At 35.8% G+C, this 21,630-nt stretch overlaps 1 protein-coding gene across 4 annotated transcripts in view; it reads left to right on the forward strand.

Moving 5' to 3' along the window:
• Positions 1 to 21,630, forward strand: part of LOC145260392 (MAPK/MAK/MRK overlapping kinase-like) — a 187,700-nt gene that overhangs the window by 2,027 nt on the left and 164,043 nt on the right. The window contains exon 1 of one of the 4 annotated variants that reach the window (XM_080118347.1): positions 14,696 to 15,122. The exons of 2 other annotated variants lie outside the window; for them this stretch is intronic. In XM_080118347.1, coding sequence (XP_079974473.1) covers positions 15,104 to 15,122 — 19 coding nt within the window. In that variant the 5' untranslated portion in view covers positions 14,696 to 15,103. Of the gene's footprint in view, positions 1 to 14,695; positions 15,123 to 21,630 lie in introns of those variants that run through there. One more of the 4 variants, XM_080118345.1, reaches the window with a different exon arrangement.

Below are 21,630 nucleotides of genomic sequence, written 5' to 3' on the forward strand. Positions count from 1 at the left end.
CTCTCGCGTCATTAGATCAAACCTGTATTTAAGACTCACATTACACACCATTCACATCATTCTGATTTTATTTCTCTTCATGCAACGCATGTCCTCAACCATCACTGGGCAGGTTTCACTTCCATACATCATCACATTCTTTACACATATCTAAGAAGCTAATATTAATGATGTTGCATATTATGAACTGGTTGAAAATGATGAATGAAATGTACAATATTTGATTACTTATAAGTGTTTTTTGACATCAGACTTGAATATGACAATGTCGTATCACCCAGGGAAGCAATCTTGTGGCAACAGGCTTCACAAAGGAACAAAGTGTAGTATCTGTTCTGATGCTGCACTGGGTTTATTCTGTCATTGGTCAGAGAAGGAGAAGAACTACACTGAGGACATTTTTATTTTTGCTCCAATCCAAAGTGCCCTTTTTCAGGGAGCTGGATTTTCCCCCACATTAAAACTACCTTGTGTCTAATTTTGCCCTCGTAGGGAGGCAAGTAAATATGAACACGTTTCTGCAGCTGAGAAGTCTTTGGGAAGAAACTCTGTCCATGGAAATCCTAGTTGATATTAAACACTCAAAAGAAATTCTTTGCAGTTGTGGTAGAAAAATAATACGACTAAGAAATGAGCAAAGACCCCAACTGACATGAGCTGAAGAGAAAAACAAAAGGACAGATTTCGGTCAATGCCGGCTTGACCTTGACCTTCGCACACGCACATGGCCCCTCTGTATAATATAAAATAACCGATTTGTTCAGATTTTCACAATTTTTTTTTGCCAATTTTTGAAGCATTAGTTTACCAACATATATAATAAACTTCTTTCTGACCGACAGTATGGATTTAGGCAAGCCTGTTCTACTGTGGATATCCTAACTGTAATCTCCAGACGCATATAGCACACATTGGATAAGGCAAGGGAGGCTAGGTCAGTAGCCCTAGACATATCTAAATCTAAGGCCTTTGACAGGGTTTGGCACGATGGTCTTTTCATCAAAATTAAATTGTATGGAATTACTGGACGCTTACTTAACATAATCAAATCCTTCCTAGATAATAGAAAAATCCAAGTTGTTCTTGATCGTCGTACATCTGAACAACGTAATATAAATGTGAGTGTGTCACAGGAACCAATCTTCGAACCATTATTATTCTTGATATTCATAAACGACCTCCCTAAAAAAATTGTCTCTGAGATGGGCATATTTGCTCATGACCTTACGCTCTATAAAAGACCTGAGGGGGAAACTAATGAATACATATCTAAGAAAATGGCTAAAACTCTAGAGGAAGACTTCCAGTCTTTAGTGGGATGGAGCCAAACTGGATGGTAATGTTCAATGCTGCCAAGACTAAGCTTATTTCTTTTAATGATTACAAGAAACCTTCTGAACCACCAATAGCCATGGCTAATGATACACTAATTGAAAGTACTTCCCTCAAGCTCTTAAGCAACATGAATTGGAATAAATGCATCGAGGTGATTACCAAGGCTGCTGGGAAGAAGGATGGGGTCCCTCTATCTTGTCAGAAGGTTACTCACACCTGAGAGTATCTTGTATCTCTACAAAACCACTATTCACCTATGCATGGAATATTGCTGTCACAGCTGGGCTAGAGCATCTGCCACTAGTCTCTCGCTTCTAGACAGAGTTCAAAAAAGAGTCATCAGTCTAATAAGTCCCTCACTGTCGACGAACTCGGACGAACTCAAAGCACTAGTACCCTCTTGGCATAAATACACCAGACAAACCAGACAAGCAGCAAAATCTCACCCCTACACTGTAGAGATTCTTAGATGCCGTTAAGCTTCAAATAGCTTCTTTCCTCAAACTGCTACACTTTGAAGTTCCTTCTCAGACCCCTACTTCACTGACTGTACTGACATGCAGAAGTTCAAGTGTAATGTTTTTTTTTTTTTTTTTTTTTTACAAGGTGTTCACCACTTATCAAGGGCCGGAAGCCACTCAGGGATAAGGGTTTTTGTAAGTACATTACGTTAGTGGGGATATTTAAAGTGTCTACTTAAGGGGGCAGTTCATCAGGTATTTGTTTACGTTGGACTTGAAGACATCCAAATTTTAGTCAGGAGGGAAGCAGGCAGACAGAACAGAGTTCCACAGGCGTGCAGTTCTAAGAAAGAAGCTTTGTTCATGGAATCTACGTTTTGATTTAGGCATGGATAAAGAGTGGGGAAAGTTTTTGACAGTGGATTCAGCAAGACGGGTGTTTTTTGTAAAAGATTGGCGAGGGGGGACCAGAGATTGGAGTTCAGACGAGCACCTGCCATGGAAATAACGATAAAACAAAGATAGACTTGCAATGTCTCTTCTGTGGGAGAGAGGTTGCAGGGAAGAGAAAAGGGCATCCCCCACTAAGCCACGAAGTCTATTCTGTACTCTGTCAAGGCAGGATAGGCTGTTTTTAGCAGCTCCTGCCCAGATATGGCAGCAGTATTCCATCCTTGGACATACTTGGTTTTTATATAGATAGAGAATTGCATCAGTAGTGAGATATCTTCTGGAGCGGTAGAGGGATCCCACCATCTTTCCAGCGACCTTGGCAACAGACTTGATGTACGTGTTCCATTTCAGATCAGGAGTGAAGGTCAAGCCCAGAAGCAGGTCAAAACATAGGGCTTCTCCTAGACGAGAGCCATCCATTTCAATTGATGCCAGATGGGGATCAGAGCGTTGATGATGTAAAGATAGGAGTTGAGTTTTAGATGCATTAAAGGTAACCAGCCACGTCTTCCCCCACTGAACCACTCGTTCGATGTGAACAGACATCTCGCTGCCCAACTTCCTACATAATATCCCAGCAAATTTGGTCTCAGATTGTAGCCCCTTATGACTTAGTGGCACTTTGCTTTGTTTAAGGTGAATAAAGAGTAAAAAAAAAAAAAAAAATTTTTATGTAGTGTTTTTTTTTTATATTTACAAAACTTTTTATTAAAACTATTTGAACCAAATTTTTTAATGACAAATATTTTAGTTTTATTTTTTTAAATAAGGAAAAAGTTCCTTTGTAGAAATTTTTCCTGTGAAAGTCTTATGAGAATGAACCCGACGCTTAAGTGCAGTTGTGCACCTTCTATACAAATAATTAGTAGAGAAAGACTAACAACGCCTTCTCCGTGGGAAATGGGCTGCAAGGAGCAAAGTTGAAAACTTGTGAAATATAAAAATAAAATTATAGAAAAAAACCGTTAAGTTGACTAATATTTCGTTTTTTTTGTTTTTTTTATTTTTTTTTAGCAGAAACTTTTCCAGGGTGAAAAAGAAATGGGTGCTTTTACACTATTGGGACGAGATTTAGGTAATCGTAATACTGAATTTCACATGAAAACAGTGGTTTCTTCATATTACCTGTATTTTTAAGACGATTATATAAAAAAATTAGGGAAATCGATAAAGTAGAAAATTATTTATTAAAGAAAATAAAAAAATAGAATTTGAAGAAAATGATCGTAAAACACAGGAGAGTTCAAAAAGGGAGGTAGTTTTCAGTTTCGAATTAAACAAAGATGGCGGCAATTTTTCACCTGCTAACACGATTAAAATGTTTTTTTTTTTTCAGTAATATTCAGGTAATTCCGACTGCATAATTTGGAAGCTGCCATTGTAACTTATTAGAATTGACAAACGGAAAAACAATTCAAGCCATTGTTTTTATCTGAAAACTCCATTTATCGACTTCGAAATCTTGTCCCAATAGTGCAGAAGCGCCGAGAAATGATATACTCGATATCTTTTATTCAAGAGATGGATTATGAGGAGGGATAAAGTTGAAGAGGGGTGACAGATACGAGAGTTGCGAGAAAAAAAAAAAAATTTGTGTAAAGATAAAAATTTTTTCTGTTGTTGTTAAATTATACGAGGAATCTTTTCGAGATAAAATCTATTGAGAAGTAAACCCTTAGGTAAAGTTGCTTTTTTTTTTTATTTTTTATTTTTTTTTTTACTCACTTTCACCCCAGACAAGGCATGTTGCCACTTGGTCGTAAGGGGCTACTAATTGGGACCATGCCTAAGAAAGATTAAGATGCTGGTTTACCTTGCATTTGAACTTCTGCATATCGGTACAGGTAGGAAACCTGGTAGCAGGAATGGAATTCCACAAAATCTAGCTGTTCTAGGGAAGAAGCTATTAGAGTAGAAAACTTTCTGACATTTAGGGACCTCAGTAGTGAAGGGGTGTGATTTTGTTGCTAAGCAGGTTTGTCGGGGATATGTACGTCGAAGGGGCACAAGTGCAACGAGTTCATCAGAGCACATTCCATTAAAATACTTGTAAAACATGCACAGAGATGCAACATTGCGGCGATGGGACAGGGGTTGGAGCCTAGTTGACAAAGTGAGACCTATTAGATTGGAAACACTTTTTTGGATCTTATCCAAAAGAGAGAGAAGGGAGAGACTAGTGGTAGACGCACCCAGATGTGGCAACAATACTCCATGCATATGCAAATGGTGGCCTTGTAGAGGTTCAGGATACTCTCAGGTCTGAGTAGTTTTCTAGCACAATAGAGTGAGCCCACCTCCCTCCCAGAGGGATTGGCCTTCGGACCAAGATCAAAGTGTAGTATTTGTTCCGGAAGATGCTGAAATCAAAGACCATTGCCCTTGTGGCAATGAGTTTCTGGTCCATGTAGGGGCAAACCTATATACCAAGAGACTCTCACTATCTGGCTCCCATTTCCCACCTCTTGGGAGCTGGTCCCCTTATTTACTTCCCCCTCCCCCCCTCCTCCACATTAAAAAATGGCGTCATGTCTAATTTGCTCTCGTGGGGAAGCAAATAAACACAGCTCACCTTCCTTGCAGCTTTAGCACGATAGAGGGAGTCCACCTTCCTTGCAGAAGCCTTAGCAATGTCCTCAATGTACGAGGGGCGTGCAATAAGTAATGCCCCTGACCCACTTCCAGTTGTATGATCTAGTTGAAATTTTGCATGTGCAATGATTTATATCTCTACAGGTTATGTGGCAAATTACAGCTCTGAACTAATTGTGCTTTCTGTTTTACAGGTGTTTGAACTGAGTCAGGTGTGAAATGGAGCCTGTTGAATGTCGAACCGGTTTTTGTATTTGAAAGGACGCACACCACATGAGACTTTTGATGAAATGAAAGAAACTTATGGTGATAATGCCCCATCATATGACCTTGTAAAACGCTGGCATCGTGAATTCAAACATGGCCGGAAGTCTGTAGAAACAGCTCCCAGATCTGGTCGCCCTGCTTCTGCCATTGATGAGGCATCTGTCCGTCAAGTTGAGGTTGCCATTTTGGAAAATCAGCGCATTACTATTCGCCAAATAGCCCAAAATGTGAAGATTAGTACAGGGTCTGTAGAAACTATCATTCATGACCATTTGCATATGCATAAAGTGTCTGCCAGATGGATTCCCAGGTTGCTTACACCATTCCAGAAGTGAAAACACGTTGAGTGCTTGAGGATAAATTTGGAGATGTGCCAAGAAGATGAGTCAAAGTTTTTCAAAAGACTGATTACACAGGATGAAACCTGGGTCCATCACTATGATCGATAGACCAAAGCTCAGTCAATGCAGTGGAAGCACTTGGACTCATCACCTCCAAGGAAGGCAAGGGTGCAGCCCTCCGCTGGCAAGGTCATGCTCACAGTCTTCTGGGACCAGGACGGAGTAGAGATGACAGATTTCCTGGCAAAGGGTACCACAATTACAGAAGCCTATTATGCTTCACTTTTGAGGAAATTAAGGGAAGCTATCAAAATCAAGAGGCAGGGCAAGACCCTCATTCTGCAGGACAACGCTCCGGTCCACAACTCGCATGTCGCCAGATCAGAAGCACGGGCGTGTGGTAATGAAATCTCACCCATCCTCCCTACTCTCCTGACCTTGCACCTTCTGACTTTCACCTCTTTCCAGCCATGCAGTTGTTTTTCAAAGGAAAGCGTTTCCCAGATGATGCAGCCTTGATTTCAGAAGTCACATCGTGGTTGGAGGACCAACTTGGGGTGTTCTACAAAAACGGTCTCCCGAGCTGCATCAAACGATGGGAGAAATGCATAACTCTGGGTGGTTCCTATGTAGAGAAAGACTAATAACTGTGCCAAGTTTCGTTGCTCTACTGCTATGGGAAGTGAGTCAGGGGCATTACTTAATGCACGCCCCTCGTATTTGTTCTAGTTCATGTTTCCTGCGAATGCTAAGCCGAGGAGTTTGAAGGAAAAATTCTCAGGTAGGGAGTTATTTGTCATGGATATCGGTGGCTGGAGAAGCTTCTTATAATTGTAAAAGGAGAACAGTTTAGTCTTACTAACATTAAATGTTACCATCCATTTATATACCCATTTCACTGCTTTCTGGATTTCATTTTTTAAGGATTCAGCAATTCTCTTGGATTTATGTACATCGATTATTCCCTCATGCATGTTATAGAGCGTTGTATCATCAGCAAATATACTCATTTCAGACCCAATATTATCAGGGAGGTCATTGATGAATATCAAGAATAATAGTGGTCCTAGAATCGACCCCTGAGGCAGTCCCGCATTAACGTTATGCTGCTTGGATGAACATCCTATTGTCTAAGAAGGATTTAATTATAATTACTATTCGTCCAATTATACTTTCATATTTCATTAGCAGCCCTTCATGCCAGACTTTGTCAAGGGTCTTGGATATATTGAGGGTTACAGCTCGGGCTTCATTTACCTTATCCAATGCATAGTATATGCATTTCGGAGATGACTGTTAAAATATCTGCAGTTTCCTAAATCCATACTGTTTGTCAGAAAGAAGATTAGCTTTTGTAAGGTGGTGGACTAGTGATGTTGATTGATTAGTGTCTCAAAGATGTTAACAAAGAAGAGGAGGAGACTGATAGAGTGATAATTAAGAAGGTTGGTCCTTTCGCAAAAATTCTTGTACACTGGTACTATAGAGGCCATCTTCCAGCTATTAGGGAAGCAGGATTCAGCGAAGCATTTATTGTAGAGCTTGGAAAGTATGGGGGCTAGCTCAGCTGATCATTTCTCAATTAGTAAAGCGGGGATGGGATCAGGTCCACACACCTTGGAAGTGTCTGAGACGGGGTGATTTTCAAATCATCAATTTTGGCTTCCGTCCGCATAGGGAAAGCCCAGAATGAACCCCATTTTTGATAACGTGTTATTCTTTACATATTTAAAGTGCCTATTTCTCAATACAAAATGTGTATTTCTCAATAGATTTTCACTCCAAAAGATTCTTCATATAATAATATTTAACAAAAAAAAACAAAAAAAGAAAAATAATTTTAAACGCCTACACAGAGCGTTTTTCTCTCATAATAAACTTATGGCATGATTTAATGACTTTGCCGGCTTGTGGAGGAGATGGGGGAAGAGGGTTGGATAGAACATAAGGAGATAGTACAAGAGTCGTTACTTTTTAAGTAAAAACCCCCAAACATTGAAGAGCTATGAAGACGGAAGTGGTACCAATAAAACTAGCAACATTTTGTCCTCCAAAATTTATTTTTCTACGTAGTTACCACCATTCTAAATGCAGTTTTTGGCAGACTCTTTTGATGCCTTGATTGTAAAAGTCCAGAGTGCGCTTTGTCATTCACATCTCTGTAGCCAACCTGAAATCGAAGAAACTATCTCCAAACTGTGCTGACATCAACTTCAATAGCTCTGTAAACGTTCATCAGGCGCCAGTGAATGTTGATCTGTTCAATTTTTTCTGCATGGACGAATTCCATGATGTATCTCTGCTTCTAACGTATGTTCATGACAGGAATTGCTTTCTTAGAGTTTCACACTGTCAATATCTGTAACAGAGAGTTAAAACCATCAGGTTATAAATGCATAAGTTCCGTAATCATAACAACGCAAATTGAAGTCCCCTTCCGATCCTTTTGGGTGGAATAAAAATAAGAGGCATTGTAGTTCTTTGAACTTATGAGTTTGGATGGTGGCGTCGCTAAGAGAAATGGATGTCAGTGGATGGTCACAGTAAAGGCGAAAATAAGGGGATAGCCAGTGGCACTCACCCTAGGTGGATTGAATCGGTTTCTTCCAAAGGCGGAAATCTCAAGGGAATATCAGATTCACAAGTGGACACCAGTCGCGTGTATCTTTCTGTAAGTGATGATCGCAACGGTTGTGTGGATATTCTCCTACATGTAATCTTTTGAGTCAGAAGTTGGAGAGGGAAATAATGTTACCAACTTATAGCCAGGTGTTTGAGAGGTGAAGAATTTTACTGGAACATTCTAATATCTACGTATCTTTTATAGAGATGAAGTATTAGACCCAGGAACCTTTGATTTCTAAGAATTTCGACTAAGTAAAATGAAACTGAAGCTAAATGTTTTGGTTTTGATTCTAGCTGATAGCACCCAAGTCTGTTTTTTTTTTTTTTTTTTAAATATTTGGAATCACTGCTATATATATACATACTAGCAAAAGTACTCGTCGTTGCCTGGGTTCAAAAACAGTCTACAGAAAATGGACTCTGATTTATGAAAGTATGATAGGTTATGAAAAGGAAGGGTTGTAAAGAGATAGCTTCGAATTCGGGGGTATCAAAACCAAAGCAAAATATGATGAAAGTAAAAATAAAATAGATAAACCCCATAATTTATTATACCATACATGTTCACACTGAAACACTTATCACAATATTCTGTGGATCTATATTAAAAAACCTTGTTAAACTTTGTGACATATTTCCATTCTATGGAGGTCAGGTGTGAACGAACACCCCATAAGTGTATTATACCATATTTCTTAAAACTGAAACATAATTATCAAAGTATACTTACGCAGATAGATATGAAAAGTCTTTGTTAAAGTTTGTGCCTATTTCCATTCTTTGGAGGCCAGGCGCGAACGCAAACCCCACAATTTTATTATACCATCCCTATTTAAGTTAAAGCATACTTCTCACAGTATTCTTATGTATATCTATATCAAAAACACTTGTAAACGTTTTTTTTTTTTAATTTTAAAATTTTTTATTTCCATCCTTGTTGGACCAGGCGCTTACGCAGACCCCACAATTTTAATGAATCATCATTATGCCAGATCAAACGTACCCATTCCTGTGTCTCGATACATCTTCTATCATTATATGTGATCAGTTTTCTATAATAGTCAACCATATAGGAACCTATTCATGACCAGACACACACAGAGACGCTCAGCTTTATATATATATATATATATATATATATATATATATATATATATATATATATATATATATATATATATATATATATATATATTATTCTTTATGCAAATACAATTATACCTTGCTACGATGTGCAGACCGTTTCGATCATAATAGATCTCATCAAGTAAGGAAAATTAAAAATTGAAAAAATAAAAAATGATTCAGGACCATTTCCAATTTTAGAGGAGATAAACTTGACTATGACTGGCGTTGAGCAAAGTTAAAGATTTTAACAAGATATGATTGTATTTACATCAAAAATAATTAAAAAAATATAATTTGCTCTCTTTGATTGAGCACTATCAACGACCTTTGTTGAAATTCAATTACTCTTCGTTTTGGGATATCTCTCTACCTGGAATATATATATTTTCACCCCCAAACAAGGCATAGTGCCACTTTGATGGCGGGGACTACTATCTGCTCTCTGGGACATACATAGTATCCCACCATCTTGGTGGGATACTATGTATGAAGCTGAGTAGCAAAATTTCTGTTCACTTGAACTTCTGCATGTCAGTACAGTTTGGGAAGCAGGAACCCGGAAGGAAATTCCAAAGTCTAGCAGCTCTCGGGAAGAAAATATTAGAGTAGAAGGCTTTTCTGCATCTAGGGATCTCTACTTTGTAGGGTGGGACTTTGCCGCTTGTCAGGTTTGTCAGGGGTATTTATGTCGAGGGGGTTCAAGGGCTTGTAGTTCATCAGAGCATCCACCATTAAAATACTTGTAAAACAGGCAGAGGGATGTAACATTTCGTTGATGGGACAGAGGTTGAAGCTTAGATGACAGTTTGGGACATATCAAGTTGGCGACTTTCTTTTGAACCCTGTCCAGGAGTAAGAGACTAGTAGCAGATACACCAGCCCAAATATGACAACAATATTCCATACATGGGCAAATGGTGACCTTGTAGAGGTACAGGATACTTTCAGGCGAACTCCGACTGATGTAGAATTAAACTAAAGAGCTAAATATTTTGATTTTTATTCTAGCTGATGGCGCTCAAGTCTTTTTATTTATTTTTTGAAATCACTTCTATATATTGGGTACAATATAATAATCAATAGAGAAATACGAAATCTACATGAATTAAAATATAATATTTAAGTGTATTTAATGACCTGGTAATGCTGGGTGGTATGCTGGATAATATATAATTCATTTCTCGCGGTTGCTTTATTATTTATTTCGGCGACATCTCCATGCTTTGTGCCTGATTAAAAAGTAAGTTTATAATAAGCAATAATCATGTGGGTTTACCCGATTCTGTCTGTGGGAAGGCGGCATAACTTCTCAGCAAAAGAAAAAAAAAAAAAAACTAACATTCTTGAAATTATTTCGTCTAAGTGGAATACACGTGACTGGAGATGTCACACCAAGACAAACAAGTATTAATAATAGTCATTTGTTTTCGTAGTTTTGCATATGATTTACAAAATACTGAGATATCCCTTAAACCTCTGGCCTTGATAAAGGGGAAACTAAAACTTGCTGCTATGGTTTCATATGATTTGAAATAGCAGAAAGGGGAGACTTGATTCCAAATATTTCTCATATGTTATATATCCTCTGTCTGGTTTTAATACATGAAGTAGATTTCACAGTGAATAAGGATTATTTGATACTGGAGATATTCATAATCGTACGCTATTTTCAAAAGAGGGGAGATATAGCATATGAGAAATATTTGGAATCAAGTCTCCCCTTGCTGTAATTTCAAATAATCTGAAATAACAGCAAGGGAAGACTTGATTCCAAATATTTTTCATATTAAGATTTTTGTTCCTTAGAAGCGCTGGTTGAGTTTGAGTAAAATAAAATGCGTGTTATATACGTTTGAAGCCAAAACAACGCATTATTACAAAATAAAAAGATATTTATTTTGTTTGAAATTTATATCGAAAATTATATTTCAATATAAATTTCAAACAAAATAAAGGCTTGTTTATTTTTTAATAATGATTTTTTTGTCTTCAAACGTATATAATACGTATTTTATTTTATATCTTTCATATGTTATATCTCCCATCTTTTGAAAATAGGGTACGATTATGAATATCTCCAGTATCAAATAATCATTATACACTGAAATTTATTTTATGTATGAAAACCAAAGAGGGAAGATATAACATATAAAAAATATTTGGAATCAAGTCTCCCCTTGCTGTTATTTCAGATTATTTGAAACCATAGCAGCAAGTTTTAGTCTCCCCTCCATCAAGACCAGAGGTTTTGGGGAAATATAAGATATTTTGTAATTCATATGCAAAACTATGAAAACAAATGACTATGATTGAAACATTGGTAAAGGTGCAGTATCTTTCCACCCAGAAAAAATCCTTTAAATTACCACAATGTTTAAATTTCAACTGTATTTCTCGCGGTTAACGGTGGCCGAATGGATTAGGTCCTTGCTAATAAAGCTAGAGATGGCTTCTGTTGCCGGGTTCGAATCTATCGATCGGTGTTAATTGTGACTCCTTGCACTGATGATTCCCGAAAGGATGAAACGCTAATGTCTCTAGGTATTAAATAATCATTATAAAAAATAATTATTTAATAATTATTATAGTGTGTGTATATATATATATATATATATATATATATATATATATATATATATATATATATATATATATATATATATATATATATATATATATACACACACATAGTATCGGCCATAATATAAGGAACGGAAAAAAATTACAATTATTCATGTATATTTAAAAAATTAGAGCATAGATTTTTCTTAAATACTCAGAATAAACAAATAGAACCAATGTGTATAAACTAGTACAAAAAAAAAAAAAAAATTACGATTCAATATTGAAGAATATTTTAGTTTTAAATTATATCTGTGGATTTATCCTGGCCAAAAGTTAAGGAACGAAATAGAAACTTTATGTGTTTTTTTTTAATGCAAATGTTTTAAAAAATAAATTCATTCAATATTTAGTGAAATCCCTTTATTCTTTATTACCTCACTGCATCTTCGGCCACAAGACTGGATTAGTTTCTGGCAAAATTCAGGATTTATCTTTTCCCACTCTTCCTTCAATAAATCCCACAAATGATTTTGATTTTGGGGATTCCTCGTCTGTGCTCTTTCTCCAATCATTTTCCAAACATTTTCTATCGGATTCAGATCCGGACTCTGCGCTGGCCAGTCCATTACTTTTATTTCTTCTTCCTCGAGGTAACTTATCATTTTTTTAGCTTTATGGCAAGGGGCGTTATCTTGCATAAAAATGCTTGGCTGATTAGGTGAAAGGCGTAAGCTCTCAATGACATGTTGTTGAAGGGGCTGCTTATAAGTCTCCGCATTAACTCTACCATAGATTCGAACTAGAGGGCCAACTCCTTCCGAGGATATCATACCCCACACCATTACACTTCCCCCTTCCGAATTTAAGTGTCTTTTTAACACATTTGGAGGATAATCGTTCACCTGTTTTTCGCCGTACATGCTTCTTTCCATCAGATCCAAACAAATTGAACTTGGATTCATCGCTGAAGTGAACCTTAGCCCATTGTTCATCAGTCCAGACGACATGCTCATGGGCAAACTTCAAACGGCTATTTTTGTTCTTGGAGATCAAGGGTTTAGATACTGGCACCCTGGCATGCAATCCGGCAGCTGCTAACCGTCGAGAAAGTTTTTCTAGATATATTTTTCCCAGTCTGTTCATTAAAATCACGAGAAATCGATGTTGCGGATTTGAATCGGTCACTAAGAGCCTGCCTTACCATAATCCTATCTTCTCTTTGAGACGTTTTAGGGGGTCTGCCGGTTTTAGGGGATGCTTCTAATGTATTTTTATTCTTATATCGAGCTATCACATGATGAACAACACTTTTTGATCTTCGAACGATATTAGAAATTGTTGAAATTGATTTCTTTTCTTTGTAATTGTCTAAAATTAATTTTGTTTTTTGGAGAGACAGAGTTTTGCGAGTCGGTGACGACATTTTTCTTTGTTGTGCTTATCAGGAGTTCCAATATTAAAAACTAGCTATTTTTATGTAAAGTTTAGTCTCTTAAAAATAAATTTTCTATTTCGTTCCTTAACTTTTGGCCAGGATAAATCCACAGATATAATTTTAAACTAAAATATTTCTCAATATTGAATCGTAATTTTTTTTTTTGTACTAGTTTATACACATTGGTTCTATTTGTTTATTCTTAGTATTTCAGAAAAATCCATGCACTAATTTTTTAAATATACATGAATAATTGTAAATTTTTTTTCCGTTCCTTATATTATGGCTGATACTCTATATATAAATGTTTACTTTTGAAATAACGTTAATTACAATGTATACCGTTTTCGTTTAACGGGTTTAGATTGTTATGTTAAGACCCTAATCACCGTTAATTTCGAGTTAAGCTCAATGTATCTATTTATTAGGCGCGGAGTTAACATCAAATGGACAAATCATCTGACGAATTGGTGACGACAAGATATTTTTATGGACACATAAACCGTAAAATTGCATTCCCACTAACGAAACAGCTGTAATGAAAAAAATCCAGGAGAAAATAAACAAAAGTTATAAAAAAGAAAAAGTAAGTCTTTGACTTTCAACAAGGTTTTGCACTATATATATATATATATATATATATATATATATATATATATATATATATATATATATATATATATATATATATATATATATATTATATATATATATTATATATATGTATGTATGTATATATATATATGTATATATATATATATATATATATAACTACTTCATTTACTCACATAAAATTAATATACGAAAGTATAGATTTATGCGTAAACTTTAAGTATTTACTTCAAAAGTGCTAAATACGTAGGTAGAGCTAGTAAGTAAGTTATAAAATATATATGGCGATTAAGCTACACTGAATATTCCGCGTTTCATCCACTCTGGGACTCTTCAGGCTTATGCGCATAAGCCTGAAGAGTCCTAGAGTGGATGAAACGCGGAATATTCAGTGTAGCTTAATCGCCATGTATATTTTATAACTTACTATATATATATATATATATATATATATATATATATATATATATATATATATATATATATATACATATAAGCATTAGGAAGAACCTACTCGGATCGACCAACGTTTCGACATTAACATGTCTCGTCGGGGTTCAACTGAACTCCGATAGACAAGATGTGTTAACATAGAAATGTTGATTGATCCGCGTAGGTTCTTCCTAATGCTCATACAATTTTATTTATAAAAGCTCTATTGACGTATTGAGCACTTTTGAAAAATATTGTTCATTATTTTATTTCCTATCATCGTCGTCGTCGTTGTCGTGACTCGGTGGTTACCTAAAGGCTGTTTGCTATCAACCACCTGTGTTGGACATAAGAGAACCTGTCACAACACCGCAACTGGTAGACAGACCCCCATCCCGCCACTCCACTCCACCAATGCCTTCCTACCACGCTGACACCCACATAAACGTCCAAAGTAATGGGGGATTGTCGGGGTGGGTGGGGTTAGCGGTGGCTTGGGTGGAGAAATGCCGCCTCAACCTGAACGGCCGGGTGTTTCTATGTCTTCAATTAGTTTCTGACAATTCCCCAAGGCGACCAACACTTGCCTCCAGCGACCAAAGCTTTTTTTTTTCTTTCGCTCAATCCACAAAGAAGGAACGTTCTCTTATGTCCTACACAGCAACGACGTGTTTTGTCGGCCTTTTTTTCTGTTTTTTGTTGCTTAAGTAAAAACAAAAACAAAACAAAAAACAAAACAAGACAAAACACACAAAACCAAAACAAAACAAAACAAAACAAAAACAAAAACAAAAAACAAAAAACGGCGACTTCACTCCTTCAGTCATTTCAGGAGTTTTTATTTGTTTAATCACTGGATGAATTGTCTACTTCAAAGTAAGTCTTTTTTCTCTTAATGTCTCTTTTGTTTGTTTGTCTATCTATCTATCTATCTATCTATCTATCTATGGCTTTTTTGTTTACTTAACTATCTCATCTTATCTGATCTCTCTCTCATATATATATATATATATATATATATATATATATATATATATATATATATATATAAATATATATGTGTGTGTGTGTATATATATATATATATATATATATATATATATATATATATATATATAATTGGATATGTTTCGAGTGTTTTTATTTGATGTAACATGTTTATTCAGCTCAAAAACATACAGTGTTTACCGATGTATTGGAAAATTAAAAATGGCTGCCGACTCTCTCTTTGACACGGTAAGTTTGGGAAAAGGAGTTAAAAATAAAAAACTAGACAAAATCATAACCGTACGCTATTTTCAAAAGAGGGGAGATATAGAAGATGAGAAATATTTGGAATAAAGTTTCCCCTTGTTATAATTTCAGATCATTTGAAACCATAGAAGCAAGTTCCCTTATCTCTCCTCCATCGAGACCAAAGCTTTTAGTGTTTTCAGCCAGACTAGTATTTTTCGTTAATATTTGGCGAGGGGGGGAACATAGATTGGAGCTCAGACGAGCAATGTACCCTATCCAATATCTATCTATCTTTGCAACAATATTGGTATATCCTCTCTTTCGCTTTCTCTCTCTCACTCTGTATCTATCTATCTATCTATCTATCTATCTATCTATCTATCTATCTATATATATATATATATATATATATATATATATATATATATATATATATATATCCATCTATCTCATTTGTAGATTTCTTTTCAAGCCAATCTAATTCATTCATATTCATCTATATATTTGTACATACATACATGCATACATACATACATACATACATACATACATACATACATACATACATACATACATACATTCATGTATACATACATTCATATATACATACAGATATACAAGCATACATACCTACATACATATATACATACATATACACACATACATACATGATGATTGCAACATCTTGTCAGACGAGTGCCACTCCCTAAGACATTTAAAATCCATGAGCCCAAATGTCTGAGTGAGTATCTATACAAATATGATGTTACAGAGTCTTAGCTTTGTACGACAGCTAAGTCTCTCACTCGGTTCAAAATGTTGAGATCCAGCAACAAGTAAGAGCAAGATAGCCAGCAACAAATTAAACTGCAGACCAGCTTAATGCGGGTACTGGTCTTCCGCTTTATGGTTTTTTAAATCAGAGATTTGCTTCTCCTAGAAAGGTTGCCTTCACCACGGCTTAGGGGGACCTCTTCACCCCAATACACATATGCACACACACAAATATACACGGTGCTAGTTGGCCGTTGACCCAGAAAAAGAGTTCATTCGCCCTGATACATTGCATTGATACATACGTACATACATGCATACATACATACATACATAAATACATACATGCATACATACATACATAAATACATACATACAGACATACATACATAATTCTAGATTAGAGATAAATAACTTTATGAAATAATCATTTAGGCACGCTCCAAGAATTCGACATAAACAATAATTTTGTGTACAAACAATATGGGGTTTTAGTGCACACACACACACACACACACACACACACACACACACACACACACACACACACACACCCACACACACACACACACACACACACACATCTCTATTTTCATGAAATTAAGTATAGTTATATATATTTTTGTACAAGATTCATTCCTAAACTAATTAACCGATCATTATGAACGTTAGAACAAATAAGGGTTATGTTTACTTTAATTTATTCTCACGCGAAGGGAGTAAGAAAGAGGTGGAAGCCCTTCATGAAAATTTCAGTTTCTTTAGAAATATTTTAAATGGCTTGAAGATAGCATAAAATTGCCACCACCTTCCATTTGAAAATTAAAATACAGCAGAACTCCGGGATACAGCATTATAAATTAGTAACAAAATACAGTACAGTGTATAATACACAGGTATATAATCAAATAACATTATAAATAACACCGTAATGCGGGGCAAATACCTTAACCAGGGGACGGAAGAACATCGTAACCTGAAATAAAAACGTATCCTAGCGCCACCGTATCCAGGGGTTCTACTATGCATCAGATCTGCATTGAATTGAATCCATAGACATTAAACGTCAATCAAGTAAGATCCTCTGGATTTTAAATGTTCCTAAGAACTCTTTGAGCCTAAGTTTTAAATTTAGAAAAAAAAATCATGCAATGGATTTTGATCAAAATTGGAATAAGGATTCTAAACATACGGTATAGTAGCGCCATATTTTGATTTCGATATTTCTAAGGGAATATGAAAATGGCGCCAAAGTATCCTGTTCATAGGAATTAATTTTATCTGCACTAATGAAAATATTCGGAGCTTCTACAGAATTGGGACGAGGTTTTGTAGCCAATAAATGGAGTTTCAGATAAAAATCAATGGTTTCAACTGATTTATTTGTCAATTCTGATAAGTTACAATGGTAGCTTCCATATTATGCAGTCGGAATTACCCGAATATTCCTGAATTATTAAAACAAAAAAAACAAACAAACTTTAATTGTGTTAGCAGGTGAAAAATTTCAGCCATCTTGTTTATCTCGAAACGGAAATTACCTCCCTTTTGAATTCTGTGTTTTATGGTCGTTTTCATCACGTTCTATTTTTTTATTTTCTTTAATAAATAATTTTCTACCTTATCGATTTTCGTAATTTTTGGATATCTTAAAAAATACGAATAATACGTAGATACCACTGTTTTCATGTGAAAATCAGTATTAGGATTTTTCGAAATTTGGTCCCAATAGTGTAGAAGCGCCAGATAGTCTTCTAAAATAAATACAAAACAATCTGTGTCTCTCCTGATGAAGACAATATTACGTCGAAAAGTTTTTTGATTTATAAACAAATAAATGTTTGTTTACTTTTTTAAAACAATCTACGTTGAATTTGGCTAACTAAACTTAACATTTTGAATTTCATTTAACAACGATTTTCACTGATAGAACATATCCTTATATAATTCTTGCGCGCGATCGCGCGTATCTCATAATCTGGACATTTGTAAATCACCGTTGATAACATCGAACGGACTTGTTTTTTCGGTATTTTTTTTTTTTAGTTTACCGACCCCTCGGCATTCACCTCTAATTTGTCGACTTTTATAGGTTTTCGAGTACGCTGAGAACGAATATCGCATTTATTTTCTGCGCAAACGCGCAGTTATCCATATTTGAAGACATTCAGTATCCAACGTAATCACTATTGTTTTAGCTGGCGGCCATCTTGTTTCCCATTTAAGAAAAACACAAGAAAAAAAAAAAAAAAGAGCCAAACGGAGCCAAAACATTTTTCGGCTTCCCGATATCAAAGCGGACAATCTTTTTTTTTTCACTTTCTTAATTACATTAATTTTTTCACTTTCTTACTAAAATGCGCACACGCGCGTAGTCACTTGACGTTTCACAAGGTGTATGAATACATGGCGGACATTTTAAATGACAAGAAATATTTTTCATAAAATGAAGTTTTCACAAGAGTAAAAATATTGCTGTCAGTAAGTTTTCATGAGCGGTTTACAAAATCATATTTTATGCTTTTCGTTCTTTTTTTTTGGGGGGGGGTAGTCAATTATAGAACTTGTGTCGTTTAACAGTTGCTTAGTTTAACCGTTTTTCCATGAGGGGGCGGGGGCGGGTGTCTTAATACCATGTAAACCGTAAATTTCCGACGGATTTGATTATCAGATTTGTGGTCAGCAACATCGAATATTCCTGAACAGCAAATTAGTAGTCGGTGTTCGTTGTAGCAACAGGTAATATTTACCTTTTAATTTATTTTAATAAATATTACTCTAAATACTGTTTTTAATTTGTTGTGTTTTCTTTACGTTCTTTCCTTTCGCTCCTGATTTCTTGGAATTTACCACATTCCCCCTCCAATAAACCTGACTTTCTTTTGCGCCAACGCCAGTGGTGGGGAGGGGGGATTCCAGTTACATGTGGCATATTTAGCTTCTTTTGGCGTTGTTTCGTTATTGAAAAACAAGATGGCCGCCATTAAAAATAATAAGGATTACGTTGGATTCTGAATGTCTTCAAATATGGATAACTGCGTGTTTGCGCAAAAAATAAATGCGATATTCGTTCCCAGCGTATCCGTAAACCTTTACAAGTCGACAAATTAGAGGTGAATGCCGAGGGGTCGGTAAACTAAAAATTTACCGTTTTTCTAAGTGACACCGTGCCACGAGGGATAAATAAGATTAAAAAAAAAAACAAAAAAAAACTGTGTGTCTATCCCTATGATGACGAGATTACGTCGAAAAGTATTTTGATTTATGTATAAATAAATGTTTAATAAAAAAAAAAAAAACATCTGCGTAGAATTTGCTTACTAAACTTACATTATATATATATATATATATATATATATATATATTGTCATCCACATACAGTACTGTTTCGTTGTATCACAACTTATCAGTGCGGCTAGACAAACACCTTTCACCATCCGTGGATCGAACCTACAACCGTCGCATTGACAGTCGGCAGCTCTCACCATTCGGCTACGAATCGAATCAGCGCTGTAAATATTTCTCCTAAAGTGTGTATTGAATCTACACCCTCCCGTCGCAAACAAATTAATAGTGGGCTTCGCTTAATCGCTTTAAATACGCATCGGGTGAAAATATATTTACAAAGTGCTCAACCCAAAGAGGGGGGGGGCTTTAATTGTCATCTACATACAGTACTGTTTCGTTGTATCACAACTCATCAGTGCGGCTAAACAAACACCTTTCCTCATCCGTGGATCGAACCTACAACTGTCGCATTGACAGGCGGCAGCTCTCACCATTCGGCTACGAATCAGTGCTGTAAATATTTCTCCTAGAGTGTTTATTAAATCTACATCCTCCCGCGTGCGTACGTGCGTGTGTGTGTGTGTGTATGTGTGTGTGATGGACTCCCTCCTGTCAATTTCACAGATGATTTGTTTATAGTGTTGAATGCTTTGTGCAGAATGGATCACCCTTGTTGGCACAACTGCTAATCTCTGTCGGTGCAATGGCTGCAACAAGACAGAGCAGACAGTAGACCTCAGGGTTTCACACCAGAGTTTTTCCTTCTTCTAGATGAATGTCTTACCGAAGGCTGGGGGAGCGTCTCTCACACTGGATTAAATGCGACCCCAGATATCAAGAGAATTCTTACGTAACCGGCGCGGTACATACAGCACCACGGTAACCCATATGGTACTGGCCAGGCTCACCGTTGCTTTACTTCAGTGATCTGCTGGCTAGAACCCGTGTGTCAGCATCATTATGCTATATATATATATATATATATATATATATATATATATATATATATATCCACACACACACACACACATACACACACATACACACACACACATATATATATATATATATTTCTGTTGAAATATATTTTATTTCTTTATAAGATATACCATTCCTTATTTAAGAAGCTCAATGTAATTACAGAGCAATGAATGACAAAAGACTATATTCCAAAGTTCATGGTGTTGACCATATTAATTTATTCCCTTAATTCAGCCGACATCCACAATTTTTGACAGTATCTGTTTCGTAGCGCAAAATCAATCACTTAATTATTATATAAATCAGTGAATCTATTTTGCCCTTAACTCATCAGAAGAAATAGCTGCAATCAATCCGTCAAAAGGAAATAAAGTGCGTTTTTAAATGATTAAAATCCGAAAATTGGAAGAGAAGCTGCAAATACCTTATAATATGTTTACATTATGCCATTTTGAATTTTCCGGTTAAGAGCAAAATAGATTCACTGATTGATATAATAATTTAATGATTGATTTTGCGCTACGAAACAGACACTGTCAAGAATTGTTGATATGTCGGCAGAATTAAAGGAATAAATTATAAGATGGTAAGCACCATGAACTTTGCTGTGGAATATAGTCTTTTATCATATATATTGAATAGTAACCAGGCATGTAAACAGTTAGAAATAATAACTCGACCACATTTCTGAAGCGAACCAATATTTCGGTCATATCACTGACCTTAATGAAAGCCGTTTTACACTGACACGACCGAAATATCGGTAGACTTTAGAGATGCTTTTGTATTATTGTTTCTACTGGTCTATTTACATATGTTTACACACTATTCCATATACTATGCAGTCTATGCATTCTAACTTGTCTGAAATTTTGATTTCATGCTTTCAACTACCTCACATACACGGAAAGCATTTATATATACACGAAAAGCAATACTAGCAAAAGTACCCGTCGTTGACTGGGCTCAAAAACAGCCTACAGAAAATGGACTCTGATTTATGAAAGTATGATAGGTTATGAAAAGGAAGGGTTGTAAAGAGATAGCTTCGAATTCGGGGGTATCAAAACCAAAGCAAAATATGATGAAAGTAAAAATAAAATAG

This window comes from Euprymna scolopes, chromosome 36, assembly GCF_053919585.1.
Source record: "Euprymna scolopes isolate OS-2025 chromosome 36, ASM5391958v1, whole genome shotgun sequence".
In the NCBI taxonomy this organism is placed as follows: domain Eukaryota; kingdom Metazoa; phylum Mollusca; class Cephalopoda; order Sepiida; family Sepiolidae; genus Euprymna; species Euprymna scolopes.